This window comes from Oreochromis aureus, linkage group 3 (genome assembly GCF_013358895.1).
Source record: "Oreochromis aureus strain Israel breed Guangdong linkage group 3, ZZ_aureus, whole genome shotgun sequence".
NCBI classification, from domain to species: domain Eukaryota; kingdom Metazoa; phylum Chordata; class Actinopteri; order Cichliformes; family Cichlidae; genus Oreochromis; species Oreochromis aureus.
The window spans coordinates 28266664-28285773 of NC_052944.1; the positions used below are offsets into that span (position 1 = coordinate 28266664).

General features: G+C 38.4%; 1 protein-coding gene across 2 annotated transcripts; it reads left to right on the forward strand.

The window, feature by feature from the left end:
* Positions 1-9331: 9331 nt before the first annotated feature.
* On the forward strand, positions 9332-18443 carry LOC120439247 (up-regulator of cell proliferation-like). 2 transcript variants are annotated; one of them, XM_039610046.1, is made up of 4 exons: positions 9332-9461; positions 11104-11190; positions 11346-11526; positions 11687-18443. In XM_039610046.1, the coding sequence occupies exons 3-4, from the start codon at positions 11442-11444 to the stop codon at positions 16378-16380; spliced, it is 4779 nt and encodes a 1592-aa protein (XP_039465980.1). In that variant the 5' UTR covers positions 9332-9461; positions 11104-11190; positions 11346-11441; the 3' UTR covers positions 16381-18443. The 2 variants fall into 2 exon arrangements, with proteins under 2 accessions (XP_039465980.1, XP_039465979.1); XM_039610045.1 differs by having other exon boundaries at positions 11349-11526.
* The last annotated feature ends 667 nt before the right edge of the window (positions 18444-19110 follow it).

Consider the following 19110-nt stretch of genomic DNA (forward strand, 5'->3'; position numbering starts at 1 on the left):
CATGCAAAAGTTGTTTTCATCCGAAAAAAGTACTTTGGACCACTGAGCAACAGTCCAGTGCTGCTTCTCTGTAGCGCAGGTCAGGCGCTTCTGCCGCTGTTTCTGGTTCAAAAGTGGCTTGACCTGGGGAATGCGGCACCTGTAGCCCATTTCCTGCACACGCCTGTACACGGTGGCTCTGGATGTTTCTACTCCAGACTCAGTCCACTGCTTCCGCAGGTCCCCCAAGGTCTGGAATCGGTTCTTCTCCACAATCTTCCTCAGGGTCCGGTCACCTCTTCTCATTGTGCAGCGTTTTCTGCCACACTTTTTCCTTCCCACAGTCTTCTCACTTAGGTGCCTTGATACAGCACTCTGGGAACAGCCTATTCATTCAGAAATTTCTTTCTGTGTCTTACCCTCTTGCTTGAGGGTGTCAATGGTGGCCTTCTGGACAGCAGTCAGGTCGGCAGTCTTACCCATGATTGCGGTTTTGAGTAATGAACCAGGCTGGGAGTTTTTAAAAGCCTCAGGAATCTTTTGCAGGTGTTTAGAGTTAATTCGTTGATTCAGATGATTAGGTTAATAGCTCGTTTAGTGAACCTTCTCATGATATGCTAATTTTTTGAGATAGGAATTTTGGGTTTTCATGAGTTATGTATGCCAAAATCATCAATAATGAACTTTATCACAATATGCTAATTTTTTGAGAAGGACCTGTAACATGTCTCTTGCTCACCCACAAAAGCTTAAATATGCTTAAATGCGCCCAATACATACAGATCTCCAGAAAAAAAATCTCCAGATCTGCAGCTCTGAACCGCATAACAACAGTTTTTTTTAAAAAGTAGGTTTTGACAATTTTCTTAGTTGAATATTTTTTTCACATCTAGTTTAGTTTTTTAAGTTTAGTTTTAGTTAAGTGTGTGTTTTCATTTTCACAAAAACTATTTACCTAATGGCTTCAGCATTCACTTTTTGACAAAATGTCTTTAATCTGCAGAAAACATTTGTGCACTAAATCGTCTGATGCAAACTACTATAAAAGCTGTATAAGAAATCACATAAACTTGAGTAAAATTGAAAGTGTTCAAGTAGAGCTGGGCGATATAAGATTTTTTCATATCACGATATGTTTTTTTCATTTCAGGCGATAACGATATATATCACGATATAAGCCAAATAACTATATTTGTAAGATTTAAATGTGCCGTTGCTCACAAGTAAAATGTGAAATAATCAGCAGCTTGTTTTGATTTAAATATTTATTTCCCATAATAAGTTCAACAGGGTAGATGTACTTAAGGAACATGAGACTTCAGTTTCAGACAAATAAAGGCAAATATTGCAAACTACACAAAAGGCAGCCGCTAAAGCGTTTAAGTTTCAAAATAGAACAAACAAAACAGACTACTAAATTGTCAATTCCACTTAGAAACAAAATATTAATTCTAAAACATAAATCTTAGTTGGTTTTACAGAAGAACAGACAAAATTGACTAACTTTTGTCAATATCAAATAAACTGAGAACTAAAAGGAAATTCTCAATCTCTCCTTGTTGTATAGCTTAGCTTTTCAAACAGTTTTAACAGTTACTTTAGTCTGACAAAAGCCGAATGACGAATCAGCGCTTTCAGTCAGAGATTGAGCATGCACCGCTTTATTGTATTTCCAGACTTGCTTTCGGCACAATTTACAGTGCGCGCTACTCTGTTTTTTGTCAGACTTGAAATAGCAGAAATACCTTCACACTACGGAACTTCTATGGCCCTTCCATTCGACAAGCTCTCCGGCATTGGAACCATTATCTGTTTTCTCTTTGGTAACTTTCGGTCACGCTCTCGGTTGATTTTTCTCTAGTCGGCACACTCATTTCCTCCATTACCCGGGCAGCACGGTGGCTGACTGCTTCCCAAACAAATACACATGTGCGGCTTTGCAATTGTGCTGTACGTAACAAGTCACGTGACGTGACGCTGCGGCTGTGATTGGTTCGGCTCTGCGCTACTTAATTTGGATTGGCTGTTCTTGTTTTTTTAAGAGAGCAAGAGAGATGAGGCCTATCGCAATAGTTCAATTTTTCTATCGAGAAAAAGTTATTTCGCAATACATATCGTTATCGTTCTATCGCCCAGTTCTATGTTCAACTCACAGTTTGTACCACACCTAAGGTCCACTGCACTGCTTTACAGAACGAGAGGAAAGGAGGCACTATACACCTTTACAAGAAATCACATGATCCTGAGTGAAATAGAATGTGTTCATCTAACAGTGTAAGAGGAGTGGTCAGAATCCCTGCTGCACTACACTGCCTGAGGAATTGAAAGGAAGTGACTTATCAACAGTAATAGTATAACAATTTTATTACTAATAGTGCAGAAGCAGAAAAAAGTTATGTTTTATTTAGCTACTCAGCTTTTCAATCAAGTGTGCAGAACATATGGCCACAGATCCGATGATATAATGACAAAATCGATCATCAACCTGTGACCTAGTTTGTCCTGGTGCCAAGTGCACTTATGGACAATGTATGAACATGGTGTTTGTTAATGTTACTTGCCCTGAAGTCTAATAATAGAACATCACTTGGGTGCAGGCAGGCTGTTAACCCCATGCTTTTAAATTCATACTGTATTAAAGGACAAAAATAGTTAAAAACCACAATTCAAAACCCTTATTAACACAAAACAATTGTTTTGTGAACCACATGCTTTAGGGCACAGGGCTGCAAATGAGTATGAAAATCATGCTCAGGGTTTTACTCATTTGCTTTCTATTGCTTATATTATTAAAAGTACTCAAATTGTTTGTGAGATAAGGAGAGAAACAGAGATATTGTTCTCTTGAGATGTGTTTGCAATAATGTATTTTGATGTTTTTTCTCTTTTTATCATCATTTGTAAAAAAGGAAAACAAGGATGAAGTTGTTAAACTATACTGTGAGGAAGTAAATGACCCTCCATCAGTACCAAGTTCTACCTGTAGGAACGATTGTCAGCAGATGGTTACAGGAGGTAAAGTCAAGCTTTATGCTTTTTATTGCCACAGCAGAAGGACATGATATGATGTGACTTCTGTAAATAAAACCATTAATATGTTAATATAATGAGTATTACTATTATTATCCCTACAGTTACTTGTTGTCACATCAAGACAATACTGTTTAATATCGACAGTGAGCAGTGTTGGGGAGTAACGGAATACATGTACCGCCGTTACGTATTTAAAATACAAAATATGAGTAACTGTATTCCGTTACAGTTACCGTTTAATAATGACATACTATTAATAAGAAGAGGCACCTCAGTCAGTTATGATGTGAGGTGGATGATTGTTAAAAGTAGTCTGATTCAAGCTTAAGGTTTGCTCAAACTCAGTACAATGATAAATGAGATGAAGAAAATAAAGAAAATATCAAATCTAATCAAGTGCATAGAGACACTTGACCTGCTTGTAAACCTGTCATCTTAGATGAGACTTTGTTAAGATGAAGAGCAAACCTATACTAACAACTAATGAGCCAAACCCTGTATACAACAGCTAAAGCTACAAGATTGAGGAGCTGAATTAAATATGTGGACACTACCAAGCTAATGAGGAGCGGTGACGCGCATGGAGATTGTTGCTTTCGGTTTAGAGTGTTGTTGAGCTTTATAACTATTGTTTGCAAATGTTGCTAAATGCCTGTGACTGAGATGCTGGTTTTGCTCACTACAATTGTATAAATAGAGTTTGAATTCAGTACTGTGGATGTATAGTAAGTGACCACTATATATCTTTCAGTAGTAACCTCTCTTGAGGTTACTACTGATGCTGGTGTGTTTTAGTTTTTTCTCCAGTTTATGTGTGTGTTGTGAGAATGATTAGAGGTTTCAGTTGTTGGACTTGCTCTTTCTGATTATGAAAAGCATGTCTGAAATACTAGTATGAAAGCATATTTTGAGTGATTTTAACTGTGTGAATGCTGTGAGTAGTAGGTTTTGAGTGATTGGGTGTGATTTGTACAGAAATAATAAAGAATAAGTAATAATAACACTACAAAGGTTCATAGTAGAGTGAGTGAACAAGTGGAAGTTTGAGAGAAAAGACAGTGTGTGTGATTATTCCTGATGTCTGAAAGGGCTCTATTTAGAAGTGTGAGCGTGACATAAAGGTGTATTGTTTTTGGATCAAGATTTAGTAGAATTAAAGAGGGTTTATAGACTATGAATACAAAGAAAAACAAAAGAGTTCGATTAGTCTGCAGAAACAGGAAATATGTGTGCCTGTGGTGTGTCAAGACAGCTCACAGAGAGAAACAGACGAGTTAAACTCTAAGAAGATGAAGCGAATGAATGTTTTAAGAAAAGTAATGAAAATGATATTAATTGTATGCTTTAGTGTGTCAATACAGGTGGATTTCTCCCAACCTGGAACCTTGAGTACAGCGACAAAAGCATAGATTAATTGGGAAAGTGCGAGTGCGAGAATGCAGGGTATAATTGGGTTGAAATTGAAGGCTGAACTCATGATTGTTTAGAGATGTCCGCCATGTCATAAACAAAAGAAGGTAAAAATAATGACAGAAATAATTGACAACTATATTAATGAATAGACAACACATACGCGAATTGTTATATGTGAAATTATTTTTGGAAAGAGTCAGAAGTGAGATAATTTAGAGCTCAGTGATAAGATGCATGAATTAAACCTTATTGTAACAAACACTTGCAATGAAGGGAGCAGCTTACACTCAATTAATATGAACGCTAAGCCTTGATGCCATAGGCAATTTGTTTTGTTTTTGTTTGTTTGTTTTGTAAGTTTGAAAAACAAATTTGTGATCATACTTGTGGATCACAGTGACACGTAATGATTAGGCATATGATTTGTTGATGCCTAGTTTTAGAGCTGTGAGCTATGAACTGTAAGCAATGCAAAGTTAGAAGTTTGACACATGCCAGACAACTTTCCTATGTAGGCATTTTGCTTTCACAGTCACACATCAGAATTGAGAAGTGTGGACAGTTAAACCCCAGCACACTTCTCCCTACTTTGCAAGATGGTGTCGCACACTGCTGTATAAAGAAGCTAGATGAGGAAACAAAACCACGCGCTGACCTTTACAGCACACCACAGGTTTCGTTAACATCTTTGTAGACGGTTCAGCATCCAAAAATAGCCTTGGGCGGAACTGTGTAGGTTATGCGGTAACCACAGTAGACACAATTTTAGAAGTAAAAGCACTAACTTCCTCACACTCTGCACAGAGCGCAGAACTTACAGCTGTTACACGTGCCTGTCAACTGCATGAGGGACAAAGCATAAACATATACACTGACAGCCAGTATGGCTTTGCAGCTGAACATCATTTTGCAAAAATTTGGCAGAATAGAGGGATGGTTAGTGCAACATGGAAATCTTTTAAAGGCACTGTTGGAAGTGATAATATTGCCAAAACACTTAGCATTATGTAAATGTGCTGCACACCGGAAAGGCAACTCAGAGGTCACTAAAGGCAATAACTTCGCAGATCAAGCCGCAAAAGCAGCATCACAACAAACTACAGACACATTAATGTCTGACACCTCAATGCAAATACCACTTGATGTGCTTATAAATGAACGAAAAGCCGCACCAACTACAGAACAAAGGAAATGGTTAAAATGTGGAGCACAGCTAGAAAATGATTTGATGACTTGTAATGGCAAACCAGTACTACCAAAATCCCTACACAAATCAGCAGCATTATTGACACACGGTTTCAATCATGTGTCAACAGGAGGGAGGGGTGGTAGATAAAATTTCGGAAATTTGTCAGAACATGCATGATTTGCCAAAAACATAATGCGCATAATGCACACCACCTCATCCTTTTCATACAATCCACATGGATTTTATCGAGCTAAATGAATGCCAAGGCTCAAAATACGCTCTAGTGATCATAGACGTATTCTCAAAATGGCCAGAAATCTATCCAGTAAAAAAAGCAGACGCCATCTCAGTAGCAAAATGTTTGTGCAACCATTTCATTCCAACATATGGCATCCCCACTCTGATAAGATCAGACAATGGCACATATTTTGTTAATGAAGTAATCAGTAAGGTCTCTGAAGCACTAGGATTTAGCATCAAACACCACTGTGCTTACCACCCACAAAGTGCCGGACTAGTGGAAAGAACTAACGGCACAATAAAACAGAGACTGAGAAAATGCATGGAAGAAACAGGGAGACCATGGTCTGAGTGTATAGGCCTGGTAAAAATGTGGATGAGACTGACACAAAGTTCTCAGAAACTCACACCTTTTGAAATCATTCACGGTAGACCATTTCCACTACCAATTACAAGTGAGCCTATAGATAAGTCAATAAGAGAAACTACACTAGCTACACACGAATGGATGACTAAATTACTTGAAAACAAAGAGATTGTTCTAAACAACCAACTGCCGAGTGATATCTCTCCAGTGTCTTGCAGGTTGAAACCAGGTGATTGATCAAAGTACTCCAAAGGAAAAATTGGAGTTCACCAAGGTGGGAAGGTCCTTGTCAAGTGCTACTCACCACACCAACTGCCTGCAAAATAGCAGAAAGACCGTCCTGGATTCATCAAAGCCACTGCAAAAAAGTGAGTGACAACCTAGACGTTTAGACGCTGACACCCCTAACTCCTGGTGATCTATTGGTGAAGGGAGGGCTGATCGGGTACACCCCGCCCTCTACTTCTTGCCGGTGGTCTACTCATCAGAGGTCACAGGTGTGTCTGGTCATCGGTCATCAGGAAGACGCTCGAAAACAATGGGAATTTGAGCCACACCCTATGCTACCGCCAAGAGAACGGATCCATGCCAATGGAAAACACGACAAACTGCAAAGCAGTACAGACACACGCTCCTGGAGGACCAGTGAAGAGCAGCAACATCTCGAATGGCACCTATTGGGAGCAAGGAATGGCCTGGCTCTGTGGCCAACGAGCCTATTTTATCCTTCCTAGGAATTGGACAGGTCAGTGCGCTCCCATTTTCATATCTGACCACACTTTCAAGATAACCATGGACGCCACGTCAACATCAACGTCAACAACAAGGAAAAGACGAAGCACCTCAGACCTCAAGCAGCATGATTCCATATGGGGTTCCGATGTCCCAGAGGAATTTAAACTTTGGACTGAAAGACAAAAGGTTGCTCACGCACTCTTCCCATGGGTGGGGGTAGGAAAACACGCTTTAAGAATAGAGACTCTAAACTACCGTTTTGGACTTTTTCTGAATGCTTCATGTAAAATCAACGACGAACAGGATCAAGAAATTGACGCTCTGCGCATTGCAGTAATGCAACACAAGGTAGCATTGGACATGATTCTCGCCGAGAAAGGAGGACTATGTGTCCTCTTTAACAACACATGTTGCACATACATTCCAGATAATGTGCACTCATCCAACATGACTGATGCTCTGAAAACACTCAGACAACTTCGGGATGCACAACAACGAGACTATGCCACAAATACAGAAGACTGGCCATAGACAAGTGGCCATAGACTGATACAATGTTAGTGAGTTGCTATGTACATATATAGAAGAAAAGATCAAACAACAGGAGGGAATGTTAAGGGATTTTATTAGGATTTTAGGATTTTTATTATGTTATGCTTAAAAGTACATTTCATTATCTAGATGTGTTTGCTCTTTTAGTATTCAGCTTAAATAGAGAAGTTACGCTCTGTTCAACAGGAAGCCTGCATGCAGCACAGTTCTATTTTATCTCTTCCTGTACATGCTACATGAATATGCTTGAAGTATAAATAAAGCCTGACAACTGTTCCAGGGTGTGAGTCTCCGTTGAGTCTCACCCGTGTACACGTTAACCTGTCTGAGTGTCATTTATTCCGACCTGAGTTGCACTGCAGGAAAACTCCTGACAATTTCTGTGGATGTGTGTGAGTGAGCGTGAGCATTTTGAGTGAGTTACGGATCAAGTTGAAGAGGAGCGTGTGTGTACCCCCGTCTTGGACCTTCCCTTCGGACCCCGCTCTACTCCCTGGAGCCCCGTGTTATCTGTCCCACTGTATATATGTATATATTCTCACTTGGTGTCACATTGTAAATAAACCCTCACCTTCTCTCTAAACTTCGGAATCCTGCGAGTGAGTCCTCTGCCTACTAATCTGTGACATTAATGAACCTATGCATTTTCATGTAACCTCAATAAAGAGCAGTGTTATGAGGGAGTAGACGAGAGCAAGGTCAAGCGAAGCAACGGCGCTCGTCCAGTTCTCTCCCTCGTGCACGAGTAACACAAAGAACTTTGGTGACTTGTGTCTTGCTTTAGCTGTTGTAGTAAAATTGTCTCGTTCCAGTGAGAGGTTGTGCTAGACAGACCCATCACATACCCTAAAAGACTGGCAGCTGTAATTGCAGCAAAAGGTGGTTCTACAAAGTATTGACTCAGGGGGCAGAATAATTACGCACACCCCACTTTGCAGTTATTTATTTGTAAAAAATGTTTGGAATCATGTATGATTTTCGTTCCACTTCTCATGTGTACACCACTTTGTATTGGTCTTTCATGTGTGTCAATAGAAAATTGTACTTAGTAGTAATTATAGTCTTTTAATAATATAAGTTTGCATATGATAGAATACTGCATGATGACCTCTTTATGTGTCAGACTGTTGTTTATGGTTCACTGTGACCCGCTATCATGCAGGGAAGGAGCAGTACCTGCTAGATAAGAGCTTAACAAGCAGTTTCACTTCGTACCAGGTAGAGGAGCCTCTCCTGGCACGCATGCACGCACACACACACACACACACACACACACACACACACACTCCAATGTTTTGATCAAATGCACCTACTGTTGTATATAAATAAAGACCAGGGCAGTGGCAGAGCGCGAGTCCCGGAGCCCTCACTCTCGTGCGGGTGCTCTGTGACTGCTCTTGCATGCAAGTAAAACTGTGTGTTTCTCCTCTCTGATTCTCAAAGTGTTTAAGAATATATCTCTTGACAACGTGGAATTCCAATAAAATTGATTCATGTTTGTGGCTGTAATGTGACAAAATGTGGAAAAGTTCAAGGGTGCCAAATACTTTTGCAAGCCACTGTATCTATAAAACTAAATTTTAAATTAAACTTTTGAAGGACATTACACCGTTGTCCAGTATTGTTTTTTTTGTTTGCATGTTTGTGTGGAACATAAAGTTCTTGTAATGCTCATGTTTACTATTGACTGAAAAGGCAGTCAGAATCCCCTCTGCGCTACACTGCCTTACAAAATGAAAGGAAATGAGGCATTACACACGTGTACAAGAAATCACATGATGCTGAGCGAAAATGAAAGTGTTCTAACGGCATAAAAGGGGTGTTCAGAATCCACGGTGCACTACACTATGAAGAATTTAAAGGAAGTGAGTTATATACAGCAATAGTACAACAGTTTTACTGCCAGTAGTGCAGAAACAGAATAAGTTTGACCGACAAATCTCTTCTGTCTCGGTAAGTTGTTTAATGCTTTTATTTATTTATTTATTGTTCATAGCAATGTTTCTGTTATGTGAATGATACGAAAGACCAGATGCTAACTAGTGAATTCACCAAGCTGCTTTTTTCACTGGTGATTATCAATGCGGCAGTCTAGTCTGCAATAAGCAAAAGATTCCTCAAGCAAGGTGTACATTGTTTGTGGCCTGTGATTTTTGGTTTATGGCTGAGCCTTAAATCTTTCAACGATAAAAACAATCTAACAATATCTATCAGCACACATTAGTCTAACACACTGTGCTGATTAAATTGCAGTATGTACATTTTTGGGTTGCTGTAGAACGATAAGTCACAAGTCAGATATAGTGGGCCAGATATTATGATGATGGTTATAACTGAACACTGGGAGAAAAAGAGTCGTGTGTGTGTGTGTGTGTGTGTGTGGGGACGGGTATTAACATCTTCATGGGGACCAAAAATTGGTAGTTTACTATACTTGTGGGGACCAAAATCCCGGTCCCCACGAGTTTGAAGGCATTTTTGAGCCTCAAAATGTGGTTTTAGTGTCAGGGTTACAATTAGGTTATGGTTAGGTTTAGGGTAAGGGTCAGAGTTAGGCATTCATTTTTGATGGTTAGGGTTAGGGTAAAGGGCTAGGGAAAGCATTATGTCAATGAGATGTCCCCACAAGGATATAAATACACACACGTGTGTGTGTGTGTGTGTGTGTGTGTGTGTGTGTGTGTGTGTGTGTGTGTGTGTGTGTGAATTTGGAGAGGATGCATATACTTAATACAAGAATAATAGGATAAGGAGAAGAGAGTTTTACTTGAAAGAACTGTTTAACAAACACTTTAAAGAGCAAAGCTGAGCTGTCATGTGCAGGCCTACTTTAAATTAAAAGCATATGAAATGATCAAGAAGTGTAAACCAAGCCTTTGAAATTTGTACAGTGATTTCTGTGTAACCTGTGTAACATACGCATGCTTCAATTCCCACACAAATACCAAGCAATCTGACCACACATAAAAGCATTTTACAAATGTGTAAATCCAAACCTGAATAAACACTGATCATTTATGCACAATTTATCAAGTTCAGCTTCACGAATATGACCATTTTGACTTTAAAAAACTTTTCTGTATGTACAAATGTCTAAAACTACACATAACATGTCTCTCGCTCACCCACAAAAGCTTAAATATGCCTGATATTCACAGATTACGTGGCATGCTCACGAGAGGTCTTGAGGCACATTTCAGGCTGCCAGCAAGTCTCAGCATGAAACAAATGTGTACAAGTCACTGCCTGTAAATCATGTTGTATGTCCAATAATAGAACAACACTTCAGGGAGGCTGTTAAACACACACTTTTAAATTCATACTGTATTAAAGGGCCAAAATATTTAAAAACCACAATTCAAAAATCTTATTAACACAAAACAATTGTTTTGTGAACCACATGTTTTAGGACACAGGGCTAAAAAGGAGTATAAAAATCATACTCAGGTTTCACTCATTTGCTTTGTATTGCTTATGTTATTGAAAGTACTCAAATTGTTTGTGAGATCAAGGGGAAAAACAGAGATATTGTTCTCTATAGATGTGTTTGCAATAATGTATTTTTTTCTCTTTTTATCATCATTTGTAAAAAAAGGAAAACAATGATGAAGATTTAGTACATGACCTCCATCGGCACCATGTTCTACCTGCTGGGGTGACTGTCAGCAGATTGTCACAGCAGGTAAAAGTCCGCTTTATACTTTTTATTGCTACAGCACAAAGACACAATATGATTTGAGGTCTGTAAATGAAACCAAATAATAATATTATTAATATTACTATTATTATCCTCACCTTTTCTTGTTGTCATGTGATGACAATAATGTTTAATGCCAGCAGTGAGTTAGTGTCTCTGCATTTGGACACTCATGCGGGTGAATGTGAGAACTACACAGTGACCACATCCAGAGAGGCGGAAACTGAGCAACAGACATGAAGACCTCGGAGCCCAATAAACTCAAACCAGAGGAAGAAAAAGCCAGCTGGGCCCCTGAAGACATGAAGGATGAAAGCAAAGGTCAGTTTGTTGTTACCCACACACACACACACACACACACACACACACACACACACACACACACAGTAAATGTTAACACCAATTACAAAACCAGATGGCATACTGGTTAAGTTGTAAATAACAGCACAAATGCAATAACTTTTAAATCTCACATCCTTAGTGACAGATCTGGAGAGCTTATTGGAAGAACTGGACTTGACGCAGTGCTACACAAAGAAGCTATCACTCAGCAGAATACTAGAGATTGATATGAAGACCATCACTGATGAACCTGCCAGGCGTAAATCAGACCTTCCATGGTATTTTCTAAAGAAAGTAATGATGATTAATATCACTGCTAGGAATGTGAAATGTACATCACAGTGTGAGTCAAACAATGATGATGAATCAGGGAGTACAGACCTAGATCTTGATAATATGATCGACAGTCCAAACAAAGGCAACATGGTGAACCCCCTCGACATAATCACTGCTCTCTTTCTGTGTTTTGATGGTTTTGTACAGCAGGAAATGGCACTAAAAATGTCCATGTGTCAGTTCTCTGTCCCTCTGCTGCTTCCCAATTGTGACACAGGACAGTGCACACTCATGCTGTGGGCCATGAGAGACATTGTTAAAAAGTACAGACCTCAGTCTCTTTCACAGTCAAAGGGCTTCATTGAAGAAAGAATCGTTCTCTCTGAACTTCCAATGGTCTCTTTTGTCAGACTGGGTGAGTGCTCCTTGTCCAAGTCAGAGATTCTCAATAAGCTTCTGAGCAATGATCAGCAATACCACGACACCTTTGTTCACCACAACATGGAGTGTGGTGACAGTCCAAGAATAATTTCCAATGGACTGACTGAAATTACTTGGTATCTTCCTGGTGGAAACACAAACATTGACATTTTCAGTCAGCCAGTGGCTGTAGCTAACCTTCGTGGAGACATTGCTTCATTTGAAACACAATACTCCTTTTTGTGTCAGACATCTGCAGCAGTTTTTGTTTTCTTTGACCATTTGGATTCTGAGTCTGAGACTGTGTTCAATCTGCTTAAAAGCCAAAACCACAAAGCACAGATCTTCTTGGTGGGAAACTATGAGAGCAAGCGCTTCAATTTAGAAGCTGTGAAAAAAGTAGTAAACAGTTTAGGCTTCACTAAAGGCAATGTCATCATTAAAACAAAGCAGAAAAATGATGCAGACTTTGTAAAAGATTTGAGGAAAACTGTCAGAAATGTGGTTGCGAAATCAGAGTTGAAGATGAAAATGGAGAAGATGGTGGATGTTGCCAATGAACTGGGAATACTGGTTGATGAAAACTCTCCAGAGTGCCAGACTGCAAAGAAAAATGCAAAAACCATCACTGCAGAAATTCAAGACATCCATAAATATAAAGAAAATGAGCTTCCCCGACAAGGCCAAACATGGAAAACTCTGTCCTGCTTAGAGAAGGAAGAGTTTCGACTTCGACATGTTGAGTCTAAAAATGTAGAAGATTACAAAAGTGATCTTAAGAAACAGAAAGAAGAACTGCGGAAAAAGCAGAACTCTTATAAGATGTCAACAGCTATGACAAACTTCATCACGGGGATATCAGGCCCAGGAACAGAGAGGTTTTATTTCCTGAAATGGATGCGAATGAACCTCGATAATGTGTCTCATGAAAAACTTTCTGAACTCAGGGAGAAATATAAAGAAAAATGCAAGAACTCAGAGAACAAAGAGGAGATTAAAGAAATTGACAAACAAATTTCCAGCAGCTCACTGGGGATTGAACACTTCTTCCGTGAAATGGGTCAGATCTATGAAGCTTCACTGTCTCTTCCAGAAACAGACAGATCACATCAACAATTACAGCATCTGCCCAAACTGTGTGCAGAGTTGTTGCTTGATGGATTTCCTCTTGAGCTTGTAGATGGAGATGCATCCAACATCCCTCTCAGATGGGTGAGTGATGTTCTCTCTCAGCTCAGTGACCTGGTGTCTCCAAACATAAAGATACGAGTAGTCACAGTTCTTGGAGTTCAGAGCACAGGAAAGTCCACTCTCCTTAACACCATGTTTGGAGTGCAGTTTGCAGTCAGCAGTGGTCGATGTACTCGAGGTGCCTTTATGTTGCTCATCAAAATCAATGAAGACATGAAAAACGTCCTGAACTGTGACTTCATGGTGATCATTGACACTGAGGGCTTAAAGTCACTAGATCTTGCACAAGTGGACAACAGCTATGAGCACGACAATGAGCTTGCTACACTTGTTGTTGGGCTGAGTGATGTCACGATTGTCAACATTGCAATGGAGAATTTAACTGAAATGAAAGACATCCTACAAATAGTTGTGCATGCTTTTCTCAGGATGAAGGAGGTGGGCAAAAAGCCTAAATGTGTGTTTGTTCACCAGAATGTGTCGGATGTTTCAGCCCATGAGAAGAACTTACGAGACAGGAAACTGCTCCTGGATCAGTTGAATGAGATGACTCAGGCAGCAGCCAAAATGGAAAAGAAAGAGGGGAACAAGAGCTTCACTGATGTGATGGAGTACAGTTCAGACACCGGGAACTGGTACATTCCTGGACTCTGGAATGGAAACCCACCAATGGCACCAGTTAATGCAGGATACAGTGAGGCTGTATATGAGCTCAAGAAAAACATCATCCAACTACTGGGAAACTGTGAGTCATCTGCTAATAATATCATGGAGTTTAAAGAGTGGGTGAGAAGTCTGTGGAATGCAGTAAAGCATGAAAACTTCATCTTCAGCTTCAGAAACAGCCTCGTAGCTGATGAATACATGAAGCTCTGCTCAGAGTTCAAAAAATGGGAGTGGGAACTCAGAAAAGAAATGTACACCTGGGTAACAAATGCTGAAACAAAAATTTCAAATATTGGTACCATTGCAGCAAAATCTGAAACATCTGACATGAGAGAATTTCTCGGATCTTTGAAACGTGAAGCCTCCACAGTGCTGTCTACATGGGAGACAAAGATTCTGAACTATTTGACACAATATTTCGAGCAGACAGAGGGTCATGTGTATCTGGTTGAAGGATACAAAGAGGAATTCTCAAACAGTGTAGTAGTCCTTAATCGTGAAATAGAAAATAGTGTAAAGTATCAGCTTGAAGCAGCAGCAGAAATCAGACAAGGAATGAAAGAAATTGATAAAATCAAAGACAGTAATAGAAAAGAAATTGAAAAAGCTGTGCGTGCATTAATTGATAAATGTCGAAAGAAAGAAGTCCAAATGACAGACGAAGAGTTGGACAAAGAGTTTGAGAAGATGTGGAGGGAAACTTTAGAAAAACTGTCTTTCTCTAAACAAAAAACCTCGAATGTCATAGACAAAGTGTCCCACTCTCTGAGAGAAAATCTGAAACGCAGGGGGAGCCATGCAAATGAGTTATTAAGTGAAATGAGTCTGCAAGATTGTGGAAAAGAGTTTTTTAAATATTCAGCTGAAGGATGGTTCAAGAAATTTAAACACACAGCAAACAAGTTATTTGCCCGTCAGGATCACATAATGGCTGCACAACATCTTGCTGGCAGGATCATAGATGCTTGCACAGACTTTGTGAATGAGCGAGTGAAAAGAAAAAACAATTACCATGACACTTACATCCAGGAGATCCTCCACATGATTGATGAGAAGCTGCAAAACAATAAAGAAGTTAAGATAAACATCGAGTTTGAAGTTTCTCTAAAACAGCACATCTGTGGATTTGCAGCCAGAGAGTTTCAGAAAATGCACGAAGATTTCTTAGAAGAAAATGATCCGTACAGATGTCTCAATAAAAACAAAGAAAGGTTTCGTGATGATTTCAAAGATGTGTTTCATGAACGAGACCAGTGTCAGAAGAAGGCAGAAGAATTCACAAATCGATGCTTGAAGCCTGCTGTTGAAGACTTTGTTAATCGCTCCCTGGGTCCTGATATCATTGATGAAATGAGGAAACTCAAGCATTTCAGCAACCAAATGTACTTCCAGTATTCAATTTTACTGGATTTGCTTTACAAGGAGGATTTTCAAAACTATCTGAGCTATATTTGTTCATATGAGAATTATGTAAAGTCATGGATACTCGAACAAATAAATAAGCACTTCTTAACTGAATCATCAGTTTTTAAGTTTGAGGACCAACATCTACAGTCATGTATTGATAACATAAATTCTGCCATCATCAAGGCCAAAACCAGAGAGAGTGATGATTTGAAGGCTTTTGTTGAAGATATTTGGAAAGAACTTGGAGATAAACTGGTCATTACCCAGGATGCTCTTGGTGCTTTCATGATACTGAACAATGCTGACAAGGAACAGTTTGCTGACTGTCTCACAGCATCTATGAATTACATGACAGAAACTCTTAGAAAAAAGTTTAAAGAATCTCCCTTTGAAATGAAACTACAACATCTCCATGTGAATCCACAGAATGAACTTTTCAACAAATTGATTGGTTGTGGCAAACAGTGTCCATTCTGCAAAGCTCCCTGTGATGCAGGAGGAAAATTCCATACTGAGCACTTTGCTTCACTGCATAGACCAGAAGGTCTGGGTAAATACAAGTGGGAGCAGACAGAGCGACTTGTCACTGACATATGCTCATCCTTAGTAATCAGTGACAACAGATTTCGTTGCAGTCATACAAACAATAAATGGCATTCTTATAAGAAATACAAGAAAATATATAAAGACTGGAATATTCAGCCAGATGTGAGCCTTGAAGCATCAGACTACTGGAAATATGTAATGACAAAATACAACAAGAATTTTGCTGAACAATATGAAGCCCAAAGTGCTTACATCCCATTTTCTTGGCATCTAATCAATAAAGATCAGGCAGAAAAAAGTCTTAAAGAATCATATAACATCAAGTAACTGCTCATAATCCTCCTCATGTGATTATTGTGTACAGAAGAACAGATGTTATGTTTGCGATACTGAAGAAAATGTGTCAATATTTTAAGAGACAAAAGTAAAAAACTAAAATTAAATTTAATGAACCATAATCTGATTTCAAATTTAACAAATTTTTTGTTGTTGTTGTTGTTGTTTTCAACTTGATAATCCATATAAGACGTTGTAACAAACCCTAAGAAAATGCATACCATCACTACCTAGAGTTTTCTTTTTTATTATTAAATTATTATCTATTCATTTTACTTCTTGTTTGATATATTTATATTTTTGTTATGGTTGTTTCAGTTTTCTCCTTTTTTAAAAAAAAATAAGAAAGTTGTATATAATTTGTTTCTTTGAGGAACCTGGTGCCAAAATCTTTACACTTTCAATGTTTTAAAAGATCATCTGAATATAAACATTTGCAATAGAATATGTGATTTTCTTACTTAAAATTTAGAATTTTGTTTTCTTTCATATTTGATCTATCAGACAGTTTCAAAAAGACTCAGAGAATCATGCATTTTATATAATTTTATATCTGGTGTGATCCATAGTCAATCATTTAATTGGTTAAACAAGCCTCAGTTATAACAAATAGCAAACTGTCGATCAACCTGTGCGTTATCTACAAAAAAATAGTCTGTTTAACAATGCACCACACAATCAATGTCCTCCCTGTGGTTATCACAAAGCACTTCGCACATGCACTCAGAAAAATAAAGGTGCCAACTGGAACCAAAAGTGGTTCTTTAGACTGATGCCATAGAAGAACCTTTTTTGGTGCCACAAAGAACCTTTCAAACAATGCTTCTTTGAAGAACCATTTCTTTCAGTGGTTCATTGGGGCGCCTTTAAAGGTTCTTCAACGAACCATCAAGAAATGGTTCTTTGGGGCACCTTTAATGGTTCTTCAAAGAACCACTGAAAGAAATGGTTCTTTAAAGAACCATTTTTCAAAAGGTCCTTCAAATGGTTCTTTAAAAAACCATTTTAAAGAACCTTTTTTGAAATGGTTCTCTAAAGAACCATTTTAAATCTTTCAAAATAAAATGTATCATAAATTGAATTTGAGTAGGGTAAAATAAACACGAGCACAGCATAGACATATATTAATGGTTTATTGCCATTTCGTAATATACCAAAAGACAAAAAGGCATTTTAACCCTCAGCACAACATCACTACTAATACATGTCACATATTAGTCATTTAAACAGTAATAATTAAACATTTTTACTATACTATAAATAAATATACATAAATACTATATCTATAGATAACAACAATTAATACATGTATTGTTTAATTAATAAAACATCAGAAAGTGATAAAAACACATTAGAAATAGCAATAGCTTCATAACAGACCAATAAATCAACACACTGTCATCAGCAGATGTTTGCATGTTCAGTAAAAATATTTCAACAACAAGTTTTTGATCAAAATTATCAATGAACTTCAGCCTTACCTTATGTAAGGTAAGTTTCATGTTGGACTCCTGGTTCTTTGTTAGTCCAGTTTAGGATAATGTCTCTGACGTATGTATCATATCAAATATATGTCATATCAAAACAACCCCACACCTGCAGTTGTTTCAGTTTTTCACAGGTGTTTCCTGTCAGCTGGTCAACCTCACTGAGGCGGGCATCCATATCAGCCAACCAAACGACAAGCTCCTCCCTTTGTGCTTCAAATCCCTCCATCTCTGAGTTCTCCTCTATGCAGACAACGTTCCTGTTTTCAAGGCACAACTTGGATCTGCTATACAAATCTTATAGATACACACGAAATGAAACAGTAGTGTGCACGACTCCAGATTCTGATCCCTCGTCCTAATATGGTCCCAAAAGGCTCACAAAAACCAACATAGCAATAGCAATAAAGCAAATGTTGAGTCCATAAACCAATGGCTGACATGGGTTTTATCATAAGGGTGATAAATTAGAGCTGGGCGATATAAGATTTTTTCATATCACGATATGTTTTTTTCATTTCAGGCGATAACGATATATATCACGATATAAGCCAAATAACTATATTTGTAAGATTTAAATGTGCTGTTGCTCACAAGTAAAATGTGAAATAATTAGCAGCTTGTTTTAATTAAAATATTTATTTCCCATAATAAGTTCAACAGGGTAGATGTACTTAAGGAACATGAGACTTCAGTTTCAGATAAATAAAGGCAAATATTGCAAACTACACAAAAGGCAGCCGCTAAAGCGTTTAAGTTTCAAAATAAAACAAAAACAGACCACTAAATTGTCAATTCCACTTAGAAACAAAATTTTTATTCTAAAAATAAATCTTAGTTTGTTTTACAGAAGAACAGACAAAACTGACTAACTTTTGTCAATATCAAATAAACTGAGAACTAAAAGGAAATTCTCAATCTCTCCTTGTTGTATAGCTTAGCTTTTCAAACAGTTTTAACAGTTACTTTAGTCTGACAAAAGCCGAATGACGAATTAGCGCTTTCAGTCAGAGATTGAGCATGCACCGCTTTATTGTATTTCCAGACTTGCTTTCGGCACAATTTACAGTGCGCGCTACTCTGTTTTTTGTCAGACTTGAAATAGCCGAAATACCTTCACACTACGGAACTTATGTGGCCCTTCCGCTCGACAAGCTCTCCGCATTGGAACCATCATCTGTTTTTTTTTCGTAACCTTCGCCACGCCTCGGTTGATTTTTCTCTAGTCGGCAAA